The sequence below is a fragment of the Carex rostrata genome, chromosome 35, assembly GCF_964058835.1.
Source record: "Carex rostrata chromosome 35, lpCarRost1.2, whole genome shotgun sequence".
Taxonomy (NCBI): domain Eukaryota; kingdom Viridiplantae; phylum Streptophyta; class Magnoliopsida; order Poales; family Cyperaceae; genus Carex; species Carex rostrata.
The window spans coordinates 2,325,441-2,341,571 of NC_135952.1; the positions used below are offsets into that span (position 1 = coordinate 2,325,441).

The 16,131-nt window shown below is 32.7% G+C and overlaps 2 protein-coding genes across 2 annotated transcripts; one reads left to right on the forward strand and one right to left on the reverse strand.

The window, feature by feature from the left end:
• The first annotated feature begins 7,341 nt into the window (after positions 1-7,341).
• On the forward strand, positions 7,342-14,465 carry LOC144549471 (uncharacterized). The gene is made up of 14 exons (XM_078298214.1): positions 7,342-7,423; positions 8,118-8,419; positions 8,725-8,984; positions 9,589-9,791; positions 10,898-11,095; positions 11,197-11,268; positions 11,359-11,454; positions 11,564-11,643; positions 11,760-11,835; positions 12,182-12,392; positions 12,861-13,057; positions 13,152-13,257; positions 13,398-13,487; positions 13,598-14,465. The coding sequence occupies exons 2-14, from the start codon at positions 8,118-8,120 to the stop codon at positions 14,356-14,358; spliced, it is 2,652 nt and encodes an 883-aa protein (XP_078154340.1). The 5' UTR covers positions 7,342-7,423; the 3' UTR covers positions 14,359-14,465.
• A 376-nt stretch (positions 14,466-14,841) lies between these two features.
• On the reverse strand, positions 14,842-15,912 carry LOC144549476 (A20/AN1-like zinc finger family protein). The gene is made up of 2 exons (XM_078298225.1): positions 15,628-15,912; positions 14,842-15,487 (listed from the first exon to the last, which is right to left on the reverse strand). Exons 1-2 carry the CDS (start codon positions 15,910-15,912, stop codon positions 15,194-15,196), a joined length of 579 nt encoding a protein of 192 aa, XP_078154351.1. The 3' UTR covers positions 14,842-15,193.
• Positions 15,913-16,131: the final 219 nt, after the last annotated feature.

Sequence of the window (16,131 nt, forward strand, 5' to 3'; positions counted from 1 at the left end):
TACAAAATTCAATGGTCTGAATTTGATATTTTTTATACCCATCTTAATAAATAGTAAATAAATTCAGAAAAATGTAAAATTTGGTCTCCAAAGATATATTAATATGGAGAACAAGATGAACGGTTCGGATTGGCTGTTTGAACTTTGAAAATAAAAATATATTCATTTTACAAATAGGCCCTTATGTCCATAGAAGCATCACTCTTTTTACTATTAGTAGAAATATAAAATATAATTTTTGAAATAAAAAAACGCTATTTATAATAGCTTTCGCTATAGCTCCGCTATTCGCTAAAGTTTTTTTTTTTGTCTCCCCGCTACACCGCTATAAACGCTATTTAGAAGCTTGATATATATTGAAATGAACAATATAAATGTAATAATAATTGAATATATTGTGCTGGTCTATTTATATAAAACATCAAAACCTAATGATTCTTACATGAATATGGAACCATATTCTTTCAAACTCAAAGCTTTCTGACATTTAAGACATTAGAGACAATCAATTTAGAAAGATTTAACTATAACAGTATTACAAGTAATAAATTAATTTAGAAAGGAACAATCAATTTAGACAATAACATATTTAGTAGGAATCACCTTATAAATATTTCAGATCATCAGTAAGGGTGTCGCTAAGCTGTCTGGTTATTTGTTTTAGTCACATAACAATTGTAAAGAGTTAGATTTGATTGTTATGGAAGTTTTCTGGTTGTTTGTTTTACCAAGTTAGATGTATTTTTCTACTTTTTTAATATCTTTTCACTACTATTTTTGACAGGTCATAACGAGGTATATGAAGGGCACATCAAATTGACTTTAAACTTAGTTTGTTTGTTGTACTTCAAATCAGATTTATAGTGATATCGAATGAGAATTAACATGCACTAAATGACGAAGCCCTTCTGATGGTCCTTACTGAATTAACCTGCATAATAAAAACCGTTGTGAGAATTTTAGCAGTTCTCATCTCCGACTTGTCTCATTGTTGGGTTGTTAAAAAAGTGTGAAATTCTATTTGCGACTTTTTTTTTCAAATTTTTTTCCCTCTTTTGTATGTTCTAGCTTACTATATCACTTCTTTTTATAATTTCTCTAAGTTTTAAATTTGGGATGTAAAATTTTGTTTTGTTAAAATTTTAAAAATATTTAATTCAATTTTATGGAAATAGATAATTAAAAAAAATAATTAAGTATTACAACTTAGAAAATAAAATGTACGAATATTAAAAACTCCAATATTTATACATATCAAACATTGCTTAAATATTGAACATAATAATTTTTGAGTTTTTCGTACTTTTAGTTATATTATAATTTACAAAATATTATTATTTTCACAATTCAACAAATGTACATGTAAAGAGGGGAGGAGAAATATAGAGCAAAGAGGAGTATAAATTTGGGGAGTAAGGCTTGGGTGCTATGGATAGCATAAAGGCTACGGTGCTACGGCTCAATATTTGAGTTTTTAAAATCCTAATATTCGATCTGAACCATTCATCTTGTTCTCCATATTAATATGAGTTTGGAGACCAAATTTTACATTTGTTTTAAATATTTTACTATTTTTTTAGCTAGGTAAAAAATCACTTGATCTAAAAAATTATGCACCATTTAGATATTTAATTTTCTACCTATCTAAAAAAATAATAAAATTTTTCCAAAAAATGTAAAATTTGGTCTCCAAACACATATTAATATGGAGAACAAAATGAACGATTCGGATCGACCGTTAAAATTTTAAAAACTCGAATATTAAGCCATAGCACCATAGCCCTCTATGCTATCCATAGCACCCAAGCCTTAACTCTAAATTTGGGTCTTACAAAAATATTGTGTTAACAAATTTTAAGAAAGAATATTTTATTTAATTTTTAAAGAAAAAGGGTATTCATGAATTTTCGCCGAGCATTTCATTAAATTTCCGAGAAGTTTTACTGATTACGCCTGATAGTTACAACATGATGATTTATTGACAGAGCAGGTTTTGCTTCAAGCACCTGCACGATTACACGAGTACTATAAAGTGCCTTTTTTTTTTGTACTATCGTCCTTAGCGCTGTATGAAGCAAAATCTTCTCTATCAATATTTTTAAGCTGAAGTTGCTAGTTGTCGAACCCACTACCACTAGTGTTTTTGACTCTTATCCTTTTTCTGATTTCTAAATTTAGTGTGTAATTACTAATTAACGATAAGTGCTTTCCTGGATCCTAGGTAAACATATTGACAGAGTAGTTATGGTTCAGGCGCTGCAAGAAGCCAAAACTACTCTGCTTATTCAATATCTCTACCCTGAACCCTTCGAATCAACATGGATAAATTTAATGCCAAGAAGATTATTACATAGAAGTAGTGATGTGGAGGAATTTGATTGGCTCATGCTGTATAGGTACGTCAAGAGCGCAACAGTCAGTTTTGGTACCAGTGAATACTAAATAGCATGTCAGCCTTGTCTGATATTGTACCAGTGAAATCTTTTTCTCACCAAAATTGTGCATATAGGTGCCAGATCAGCAAAGTACTTTTTGTACCAGTACCAAAACACTTATGTTTTTGGTACCAGTGAATACTAAATAGCATGTCAGGCTTGTCTGGGATTGTACTAGTGAAATATTTTTCTCACCAAAACTGTGCGTATAGGAGCTACGTCAGCAAAATACTTTCATACCAGTACAAAAACACTTATATTTTGCAGGAGTATCAAGGGCCCACATGCCAGGTTCGCTCCTCGGAAACAGGGGGGCGACTTCTTGTCAGAGGTGTCTCTACATGACGTACGGCTAGCGTCAGACTCAATCTATTGGCGGGCCCAGCAAACAAATCTGGAGTACCTATTGCTATTAGATGTCGACCAGTTGGTATGGAGTTATAGAAAACAGGCTGGCCTGGAAACGCCTGGTACACCATACAGGGGATGGGAAGCAGCCAATGTGGAGCTCCGGGGACATTTTGTCGGTAAGTAATTATCCCTTTCTCAGAATATATTCTAAGATGAGTGCGACTATGGTACTTTGCAAAGCGCACATCAATCTACTATGGATTCATATTTTTATTTTCAAAATTCAAATAGTCGATCCGAACTGTTCAACATGATCTTCATATGAAAATATACTTGGATTCAAATTTTAGATTTTTTTTACTAATTTTTAAAAAAAGTACAAAATCATCTAGTTTAAAAATTCTGGACCATTCAAAAGTAGTGATTTTCAACCTATCTAAACAAATAGAAAAAATTCTTAAAAAAAAAAAAAGTAAAATATGGCCTTCAACTACATTTTCATATGGTGATCATATTGAGCAGCTCAGATCGACTGTTTGAACTTTGAAAATAGTGATATGTATCCATAGTATATGCTGATCCACGCTTTGCAAAGTACGATAGCCTCACTCAAAGATTGTAGAAGCAAAAGAGAGTATTATGTAATACTAAAGATTTGAACTGGTACCAGTAGGTATGTATAGGAGTAATGCCAAGATAACCACATATATAACCACGTATAGGAGTAATGCCATGACAACTTACATGCTTCATGCAAGTAATGCTTCAAGCAATCTAACGCATTATCGCCTCTATTTCTTGCATTATGTCCTTGTCGCATTTCTCTTTTATAATCCTAAAAAGTAGGGGTGTAAACGGATCGTATATTATTCGATTTCGTCTGAATTTAAAAAGTTACTTAAATTATCCGATTCGTATCCGTATCCGAAAAATTATAAGGTTAGAGGACAAGTATCCTATAAGGTATTGAACAGTGGGATATATCCACAACTTTACGGTTTAGATTAACTCAGTTCGTTGTTTATTTGAGGATAGCACAGGCGCATTATTATTTGTGCTTTGAGATTTGTGCAAAATTAAAAGAACAGTCTAGATCCGCTAATTCTAAAATATTCTCTTGTTCTGTACCGGGAAGGATATGAATTCTAATATCAGCTCGGTAGATTGGTCTCCTATTCAATTAATTATACGAATTTTATTTAATTTCAGATTTAACGTTTCATATCAATTTCAAATTTTCTGACAAAATTATAATCAAGAAAACTTAATATAGTTTTTATTCAGAAATATAATTTCAGATGTACCCAACATGTTCTTCGTGAGGATATAATTGATATATGAGTTCTCATAGAAATTTCATGATTAGTCATGTGAAAAAAAGCCTTCATAAATTCAAAAATTGTGATATCACACAATTCTCATGATTCAAATTAATAAGATCTCTACTCCATTTCTTGTACCAGCATCCGTTGAATTGAGATACATTTTCATTTTAAAATATATGCATGTATTAGACCATAATGTGCCATTTGTATAATAAGGTTTATCAAATCAACAGATAAAATAATATTTGTGAAATTAACGTTAATATATTATACACAATTAATATACTGGAGGAAACTAAAATATTATAAATATTCACAATTATAACAACTCATATCATAATAACAATAAATATATTCAAATCTTCAATTATCATAAGATTTGTTAATTAAATGGTAAAATGTATGCGAAAATCATGATGTTTTTTGAGGCACTGTTTGTCTTTGAACCATTATTTGGACTCTCCAAATATGTGTCACTCTTTGGGTTTCACAAAATTAGTAAGTTAGGAGCTGGGCTTCCCAAAATTTGCAACTGAATTGGGCTAACTCAGTCACTATGTCCTAATTACTAATTTCAATTTCTTATAATTCAATTATGCCGGTTAAATACAAAGACAAACCCATTAAACTCGTGAAAAGTAATTTGAATTTAGTATTTGACACTCATGATTTACCTTTGTATTATCATTTTCAAACTAAATACAGAAGATTACTAGAAACTGACCAAACGAGTCATAATTGACCCATAGTTTATTTGAGAAAAAAAAATCAAATATATTAGTTCTTGAATTTAAAATCGATGATTACTCTTTTGTTGGTTTTGCAATTAGGCAATGGGATGGATATCTCATTGCCTTTTGCAATAGCTTGTGGAATTGGTGGGAGTTAATTAACGATATGGTCAAACCTTGATCATTTGTGTTCTTTGAGGCTGATGACTTACAAATTAGTGTTAATTATAGGGACCTCATTAATGTAAATGTTCAAATCAACAAATGCAAGTTTAGCCAGAACAATATTAGGGCTATTGTTAACTATCTATGGTGATTTTGTTCAAAATATAGGAAGGGAGATAAGATGAAATTTGCAAGATTTGTCGTGTACATTGTCTGTTGTCTGTTGTCTGTTAGTGAGACATTTAGAATTTGTATTAGTGCTATAAGTCTGTAACTGTTAGTTATAATAAACAATGGTTAGAGATGTAATTAGTTGTAATAGTAAATGGTTAGTCTTGATAAGATCTGTAACTAACATTGCTTTATACATACAACAATCTAATTGTACAATTAACAATTAATGAAATGAAATTATAGATTTATGGAATTCTCTTTTAGAATCTTTCTGTATAATATTATGTTTTTCTTTCTGACAATGAACAAAAGCTACATTTTTATTTTAACAAAATATTAATTAAAAATATTTAGACATTTTTTTGTTCCTGTTCGTTTAAGTTGTGGACTTTTGAAAATTTATATATCTTAATATATATTTATACATTTTTATTTTCTAAAGTTATAAATATTCATACTTTTTAATTTTCTATTTCCATAAAACTGAATTCAAACTTTACTATATTTTTTTAACTTAAAGGTACTAAATTTTACATCTCAAATTTAAAATTTGAAGGAATTACAAAATATTTAGAATTTTTAGACGTACGTGCAAATTTAATATGGTGTGCTTGAAGTTTTTGAAGTGTCATCCATTTGGCATTGTTTTATGTTAAATAAAATACTTCATAAATAATATTCTAAAAATACGAACTGTTTTATATTATATTTTTTTATAATTATTAAATTGGCACATCTCAAAATTTTAAATATTACGTAATTCATTTGAATTTTAAATTTTGAGATGTAAAATTATGTTGCTTTGAATTTAAAAATATTAGACAATTTAAATATAAGTATTAGAACCAAGTTCTATATAATGATTATAGCACTATAGCTTTTAAAGTTCGAAAAAGCTAAAGCGCAATAGCTAGCTATTTAGAATTATTATAATTAAAATAAAAGTTGTTAATAGCGTTATAGCTTTTAAATTAAACCTTAGCATAATAACTATCTATTTAGAATCATTATAATTAAAAGAAAATCATTATAGCTTTTAAATTCAAGTCAAACAATCAGACAAAGATATGTACAAAGTTATAGCTATTAACCAATATTTGATATGTCCAAGGATATTCCATGAAATTTCTCAAAGCATTGCATTCCAAATTTCCGAGAAGTTTATAGGTTTTACTGACCGGAATTTTTATATATAAGAAAATAAATAAATAAATAAAATATTAAAAATAAGAAAGGTACGGTAAAAATTTGAAAAATAAGAAGGCAGGAGGTTGCCATGGTGTCCGGCTGGGACGCCATGACATATATCAGTCCAAGAATTTCAGCTAAAAAAAAAAATTAATTAAATTCTAGGGACGCCATGGCATACCCAGTCCCATATACAAACTTCACAAAAGCTCTTTTTTCAACTGAAAAAAGCAAAGTAAAGTTTCGTTTTCAGCTTTTGTATATGGCACTGGGTATGCCATGGCGTCCCTAGAATTTAATTAATTTTTTTTTTTAGCTGAAATTCTTGGGCTGGGGACGCCATGGCAACCTCCTGCCTTCCCATTTTTAAAATTTCCGCGGTACCTTTATTATTTTTAATATTTTATTTATTTATTTTCTTATATATAAAAATTCCGGTTTTACTGATGACGCCTTATAGTTAGACCTGATGATTTATTGACAGAGCAGATTTTGCTTTCTGTTGTCCTTAGCGCTGTATGAAGCAAAATGTACTTTGTCCATATCTTTACGCTGAAGTTGCTAGAATGCTAGTTTTCGATCCCACTATTATTCTTAATCTCTTATCCTCTTCAGATTTCTAAATTTAGTGTGTAATTATTAACGATAAGTGCTTTCCTGGATCCTTAGGTAAATTTATTGACAGAGTAGTTATAGCTTCGTACAGCGCACGGGAAGTAGAACACAAAACAGCCTGCATATGATTCATGCGCTGCAAGAAGCCAAAACTACTCTGCTTATTGAATCTCTCTCCCGTGAACCCTTCGAATCCAAATCCTCTAAGTAACTGAATATTTCTCCGTACATTTAGACCCTCCGATGAGAATCCAGACCTCTAATATTCGTGCAGATTCTTATCGAACGGTCCAGATCTAAACCGAAATATTATGTTACCTTAGGTAATATGAATTGGTTCCTTTGATAGTCCCAACCGAGCTCAGTTCTTTCTTTGATATAAACGGAACGATCATGACTTGAACACAGTTACACAGACAAAGCGAACAGGTCTAATCAGGTAACATAATTGCTCTTTCACCTAATTTTACTTTTCATGATTGAGCGCCACTTTTCCGATCAATTATTGGTTTTCCTTCTTATAAGTTGTGTGTTTTTACAATTTTTAATTTTGAAACCAAAAGTGAAATCATAATACATAATTGATGAAGATCATGCTTTGTTCAGAATTTCCTTCCTTTTTTGCTTTCTTTTCAATTATTTCTGTTACATTTTATAGCGGTATGAAACCTCTGATAAGTGATAATTATATCAATGTCTCCATGCTTAAAACAAACATTTACCAAATCATTGTTTCTCTCCAGCATGAATTTTTCTCAATTCATTCAACCATATGTTATACCCAATAGTTAGTCTCGTTTCAGTATGAAATGTTCTCAGTAAAAAGATGAATCATTTGTCCCCGGAAACCGACCAATTAGAAACTGACATTTTTCTTGAAGTGTAAAATGGATACTTTATAAATTTAAGATTTTAATAAAAAAAGACAATAAAAAATGGGATAATTTGTGAGTTTTTGAAATTTTATAAGGGGAAATATGTAATTTCAAAGTTTTTGAGGGATATACATGAAATTCCCTCCTGTCTTTTATTACTTTCCAGAGCCCATTTTCTTTTCAAATTTATCAGATAAAATATTCTTTACACATTAAATTTTGCATTATTCAATTGACTGATGTTCCTTTTTTTGTTAGATGACAAGAACAAGACTCATTCTGAAATTTGTAAAAATATTACTACTTCTCTTGGCATGTCCCCTCTTAAGTAAGGTCTTGTGCATAAAGGAATGCACCAACTCACCAACACAAACCGAGTTGACCTCTCACACTGTGCGGGCCCAGCTGTTAGCAGATGAAGTGAAAGCCTTGCATGAAAAGTCTCACTCTCACTTACACCTGACACCAACTGATGAGACAACATGGATAAATTTAATGCCAAGAAGATTATTACATAGAAGTAGTGATGTGGAGGAATTTGATTGGCTCATGCTGTATAGGTACGTCAAGAGCGCAACAGTCAGTTTTGATACCAGTGAATACTAAATAGCATGTCAGGCTTGTCTGTATTGTACCAGTGAAATCTTTTTCTCACCAAAATTGTGGGTATAGGTGCCACATCAGCAGAGCACGTTTTGTACCAGTACCAAAACACTTATATTTTTGGTACCAGTGAATACTAAATAGCATGTCAGTGTTGTCTGGTATTGTACCAGTGAAATCTTTTTCTCACCAAAACTGTGCATATAGGTGCCACATCAGCAAAATAGTTTCATACCAGTACCAAAACACTTAAATTTTGCAGGAGTATCAAGGGCCCGCATGCCAGGTTCGCTCCTCGGAAACAAGGGGGCGACTTCTTGTCAGAGGTGTCTCTCCATGACGTACGGCTAGCGTCAGACTCAATCTATTGGCGGGCCCAGCAAACAAATCTGGAGTACCTGTTGCTATTAGATGTCGACCGGTTGGTATGGAGTTTTAGAAAACAGGCTGGCCTGGAAACGCCCGGTACACCATACGGGGGATGGGAAGCAGCCAATGTGGAGCTCCGGGGACATTTTGTCGGTAAGTAATTATCCCTTTCTCTGAATATATTCTAAGATGAGTGAGGTTATGGTACTTTGCAAAGCGCACATCAATCTGTACTATGGATTCATATTTTTGTTTCCAAAGTTCAAATTGTCGATCCAGACTGTTCAACATGATCTTCATATGAAAATATGGATTCAAATTTTACATTTTTTTTAATTTTTTTACTATTTTTTTAAAATAAGTACAAAATCATCTAATTTAAAAATTCTGGACCATTCAAAAGTAGTGATTTTCAACATATCTAAACAAATAGAAAAAATTCTAAAAAAAAAAAGTAAAATATTGTCTTCAACTACATTTTCATATGGTGACCATGTTGAGCAGCTCAGATCGACTGTTTGAACATTGAAAATAGTGATATATATCCATAGTATGTGCTGATCCGCGCTTTGGAAAGTATGATACCCTCACTCTAAGATTGTAGAAGCAAAAGAGAGTATTATGTAATACTAAAAGATTTGAACTGGTACCAGTAGGTATGTATAGGAATGCCAAAATAACCACATATAAAACCAGTAAAATGAAAACAAAAGCTGCATTGGATTATAAAACTTTCCGATATGCATTTTTTTACCAGGGCATTACATGAGTGCAACCGCAATGGCATGGGCTAGTACACACAGCAAGACTCTTTTTACAAAAATGACTTCCTTGGTGGAAGCACTGTACATCTGTCAGAATGTTACTGGTACAGGATATCTTTCGGCCTTTTCAGATGAATTTTTTGATCGGTTTGAGGCAATAGAACCGGTCTGGGCACCTTATTATACAATCCACAAGGTATGATTTCAATGCTTGTGTTGGTATAAATTTGTCTACTGAGGCCTTTGGTAGAGTATAGTTAGGGGTGTTCATTGGATCTGGTTTGTTTGGTTTTCAACCGAACTGACAAATTTTGGATTAAATGGTTCGGTTTGGTTCAATTTTTGAATTACTTCAGTTTTTTATATTTGATTTGGTTTAATCTCTCTTATTTCACTTCAACCAAACAAATAGAAATTTACTTGATATATACTTGAATTACTTTGGTTTTTTTATTTTTGGTTCAGTTTAACCACTATAATTTTGATTCGACTGATATATATCTTGATATTTATTTCTGTGATTATTAAATTTATTTATATATGTATTGAGTTTGGACCTTTTGCAATTTAAATTCTCTTGTTCCGGTTCAACCAAACAAACCAAAATTTACTTCTTTTTTTTGGTTTGGTTGTTATTTAGTTGACAAGTTTAATTTAGTTGGTTCGGTTAGATTTTTGAAATACGAATAATTTGGTTTGACTATATTAATTTGGCAAGAAAATCTTGACACGTGAAGAGAGGGCAAAAACCGGGTAAAGATTTTAACAGAGTAGTTTTGGCTTTATACAGCGCATGAATCATATGCCGCGATTGTTTTGATTCTATATTCCGTGTGCTGCATGAAGCCAAAACTGCTCTGTTAAAATCTTTACCTCAAAAACTTAGCTTGCTTGACTGAACCAGAACTTGACCGCAATCTAACTCACACTGACATGATGTTCCTAAAAGTAAGCTGATCTGATCAGACTTGACATGCCTAAACTGAAATCTGATCTAACCTGAGCGAATTTATTTTGAAAAGTTGATAATCTAAATCTAGCTCAAGACTGAGTCAAAACCCGAGTTCAATCAGAACAAACCCAAGAACCTTTGTCAACCAACCCTGGTCCGCACAAGCTGCTACTCAGATTAATTGGGTTTCTGGTATAATTTGTAAACCTATGTTTAATTAAATTCTAAGAAATACTACTGAGTCAGGTACTGCTATGTAATGTACCACATGAACCGGTAAAATCTGGTTGAAAACTGCTATTAAACCATCAGCCAATCAGTGCATTCACATTCCCTTTTTTTTATGACAGATAATGCAAGGGCTGCTAGACCAGTATACATATGCAAAAAATTATAAGGCATTAGAAATGGTGAAATGGATGGCTGAGTACTTTGCAAACCGCGTAAAAAATGTGATAAAGAAATATAGCATAGAGAGACACTATACTTCCCTCAATGAAGAAACGGGGGGCATGAATGATGTTCTCTATCAGCTTTACACAATAACGGTAATATAATAACGAAACGGGGGTTTCACATGTACTCTAGCCTTGTTCATTAGCTTTAATGAAGGGTATTTTGGGGATTGATTAATTTTATATCATTGTAGAAAGATGAGAAACATTTAATACTAGCTCATCTCTTTGACAAGCCATGCTTCCTAGGCTTACTGGCTGTTCAGGTTTGAACACTCTCTCTCTCTCTATCTGTGAATGTGTCAGTGTCAGTTGTGCACAAAGGTCCTTAATTTTTGTACTTATTATTTTTTCAGGCTGATAGTCTGTCAAACTTTCATGCCAACACACACATACCAATAGTTGTAGGGGCACAGATGCGATACGAGGTCACTGGTGATTCTCTATACAAGGTAATTTATACAAGAGAAGTAAAAACATAAATATAATCAAATGTCACTAAATATGTAATTTTGTTTGATAGTTTGAGGTTTGAACACAAAAAATTAATAAATGGAACAGGAAATCAGTATCTTTTTTATGGACATAGTTAACTCCTCTCATGCCTATGCAACTGGTGGGACCTCAGTCGGTGAAGCCTGGTAACTAAACAGTTTCATTTACTTCTTTATCTAAAATGAATTCATGAAGAAAATTATGTCTGTCAATTGTAATTATAAATTTGAAATTTGAAAATTTGTCTACCGTTTTTGTTTAGGTTAGATCCAAAACGCCTGGCTGACACACTGTCGACTGAAACTCAAGAGTCATGTACTACATATAACATGCTCAAGGTAATTGGAATTCTATTCGTATTTATCTTATATAATTATAAAGAAGCCCTTCAAAGAAAGAAACTATAAAATACCCATTAAACACAATTAAATTCCCCAAAGTACTATCTCTCAAAATTAACTCCATCTTTTCTTGGAATTAATTTTTTTTGACGTAAAAATTAAAGGAATACCAAGTTCCGCAAACTTTAGAATATTTTTCTCATGATTTTTTTTTTCACATAAAGGAAGAGTAGTTAATTTTTTTTATTGTTCGTTTTGGGAGAGAAAATTAGCCAGATTTACCATAGAATTACTTGTATATTTGACACTTCTAACATGAATATGTATTTATGTTATTTTGAAGGTTTCCCGAAATTTGTTTAGATGGACAAAGGAGGTGGCTTATGCAGATTATTACGAAAAAGCCCTTATAAACGGGGTATTGAGCATCCAAAGAGGGGCCCAACCAGGAGTTATGATTTATATGCTCCCCATGAAACCCGACTCATCTAAAGCCGTTTCATACCATGGATGGGGTACCAAGTTCGATTCGTTTTGGTGCTGTTATGGTACTGGTACGTCAATTTATTGTTCATGACCTTTAAAAGAGTTTTATAACTTTTTATATAATTATGATTTTTTTACATGGTAGTGAATGGTATCTAATGTATATTCTCCTTTAATTGCAGATACTATACATATTTATAATATGAAGTATAGTATACTTTTTTTCATATAACATCTAGTATTTTTGTAGCATTAGTCTGTGACTAATATGACTGTTTGACATGGAAAACTATCTATTTGGTATGTGTTTTTTAACATTTGCATTTTTTTGTTTCATTTTGACTTTGAAATATAGTGACCTATGCCTCTTTGGAAAGGATAACCCTAGAAGTACAATGTGATTTTGAATTTGCACAGACAAAGTGCATATGGGATTCATGCGCATAATTGAAATAGTTTGAACATATTCATTTTTAATAAATAATTATTGTATTTAAATCTCCTAAGACCCTTTTTTTTGTTTGTTTTCCATACAGGTATTGAATCATTCTCCAAATTAGGAGATTCTATCTATTTTGAGGAAAAAGGAAATTCGCCTTCACTCTATATCATACAATTTATACCAAGCACTATCAACTGGAGATCTGCGGGACTTGTCATCTCTCAAGAAATCAAACCTCTGACGTTGTCAGATTCGTATTATCATGTTGCCTTGACCGTTTCTACTAATCAAGTATAATCATGGCCACTAAAAGTATATTAATCCTAACTATCTTATTACTCCATATATTACATTAAAACATTTTTTTTTTTTCCTTTTTGTGCAGGTGATCAACCGGGCATCTACTTTGAATATACGGATCCCTTCTTGGACCTCTTTAGACTCCGTTATAGTCACTTTAAATTCAGAAAAACTGGTACCGACTTTCAAAGGTAATCATTGTTTTTCTTTGTTTCTTGCTTTTAACCCTACATCGTATTTGTTGGTACCAACTTTACTGTCCCTTCTAGGAAGTTAGATTTCTCACTTCATTTTTCATTTTTTTTTTTTATTTGTGCTTTTGTATTTGCAGGACATTTTCTCTCCATCAAGAAAAATTGGGGCTCAGAAGAGAATCTGCTCCTTGAATTCCCAATTAATATATACACCGAGCAAATTAAAGGTCCTTGTTTCTTAATTTTTTTCAATATTTGTATTCTATTTAAGCCTTCGTTGCAATTGACTACCGTTTTTTTCTCTGTAGTATTCATTTTACGATTATATCATATGCAGATGATAGGCCAAAATTCAATTCTATCAAAGCATTCCTATTTGGCCCTTATGTACTAGCTGGTCTGACAAGAGGCAACCACTCCAGTGTAGTGTCTGACTGGATCTCTCCAGTCCCCGAGTACTACAACTCACAACTGGTATCCCTCACTCAACAATCCTCGAACCAAACACTATTCATTTGCAACTCAAATGTATCTCTTACTATGCAAGAAAAGCCCGAAGCTGGATCTCCCGCATCAATAGAAACCACATTTCGAATTTACCGCATAGATTCGAAAAACAAACATATCAGTATTAATTCTAGCATTCATACTGGTATATATGTCTTGATTGAACCATTTGACATGCCTGGAACAGTATTTACAAATACACTTGATATAACTACTAATTATTCCAAGGGGCCTGGTTCTACATTTCGACTGGTACCAGGGTTGGATGGTGCTCCCGATAGCATTTCTCTTGAGCTAGGTATGAAGCCCGGATGTTACATTTCTACCGGGGAAGTAAATTATGCATGCGGGAAGAAACTGATAGTCTGTTGTAAAGGCGATGATCGGTTAAAAGACAACACTTCGTTTAAGAAAGCTGCGAGTTTTGTGCCTACTGATAGTAACAGGCAATATAACCCGATAAGCTTCGTTGCGAAAGGACAAGACCGGAATTTCATATTAGAACCATTGATGGGATTGAGAGATGAGTTCTATACTGTGTACTTCAACATAGGGATTCAAGAGAAAAGAACAGGTTGGTTTATTCGATAACTTTTTTTGTAATTATGGCAACATGTTCATGTACTTTATTTTTTAGCTAATTTTAATTACTAGACATGTATACTCAATTACTCATGCAAATAATTTTTAATTTCTTTTATGACCATATCAGCAATTATTAATATGAAAGAGAGGATGAAAGCCAATATAAACGATTAGATATTAATTTCTAAAAAAAAGAACTTTTTAAACTATAAATTACATTACATCCCAATAATTATAATAGAAAACATATAATCAAGATGTCACGTGTTTTTTTTTAAAAGAGAATCAATACAGATGCTTTTACGTGGGGCTATGTTATAGGCTATTTCATTTGAGCATTTCAACTTGATTGTATGATCCTTAATCAAAAATAAATTTTGACGACACAAATCTTTAATTGTATCATCGATCATAACAGCAATTCCGAACTTCCAGTGAAAAATACTTTTGTGGGTGCCATGAAAGATGGGGAAATAAGCAAATAAGAGCTAGAACTAGCATTAAATTAACAGAACATGCATAAAATTAAAACACAGAAGGAAAATGACTTTGCATTACATCACAAGCACACACTATCTTATATCTAATGCATGTAGATAATAACATTTAAGTTCCATAACACACGTCAAGCAATACCACTCGAACAGAAAACACAAACGAGAGCATCAGAGAGAGAGAGAGAGAGAGAGCAAAGAGCCACGTTCATATCAACATTCTAGAGAGTGATCCAGATATATCCACAGAATAACATTCAGTTTTTTTACTCTTATCGGGTTCACTCTCTGGAATCGTTACCGAAACCCATCATAACTCATAACATATTCCCATTCACTTTCTCTCTCTAGATCTTGTCAAGCTTGTCAGCCTTGACTACTGGGTTTGCCTTGGCAATGGCTTCCTGACCAGCACGTCTGTAGTCGAAAGCACACTCGTGCTTGTCAGAGTACCGGTGGGCCCCACAATAGATGTTACCACACTTGCAGTTGAAACCCGTTAGCCCGACCCGCTTGCGGCACGTGAAACACCTCTTTGGCCCACCTTCCTTTTGTGGTGTTGCAGAATCAGATGCTGCTGCTGCGGCTGCTGCTGTCACATCAGCAGAGCTTCCCTCAGTCAAGCCTACGGGGGAAGGCATCTGAGAAAAGAGCAACACCATTTAAAATACATTCTATTAATTATTTACAGCTTGTGATTGGAGCCTTAGGTGGCAGTTGTGGAGGTATCAAATTTTCGAATACACAAATTATAAATGACAAAAAAGTACAGTAAACTAACCAAAGTATCAATGATGGTCTTCGGTTCAGCCAAAAAAGGAGACACGATTATCGGGTCCTTCCCGCCTATTACCGAATCAGATCCATTTTTGTCAGTGACAGTTCCAGAACTAGACCCGTTAATTAGGGTTTCTATAGAAGATGATGTGTGTTGTTTAAGAAGCATCTCCTTATGGCACTTGGAGCACATGTATGCAGTTGTAGCACTGCCAAAAAACCCACAATTATTAATACAAAGGATGGGGCCCTCTCGAGTCTGACATCCAGTTTCCTCCTTCCTCTCCATTGTGTTGTCTGCACTACAGAGTTGAAAACAAAATAGGCATGTTTAATTTTTCCAAGAAATATTTAAAATATTGAAATTAGCAGAGTTTTTATACTATAAAAATTAGTAAAACATTAAAAAATGAGTACTAACAAATTGAGTAATTTAACAAAATGAGTAATTTAACAAAACTACATAGCAGCCGCTCTAAAAGATACTATCTATACTAAGGTAAAGCGT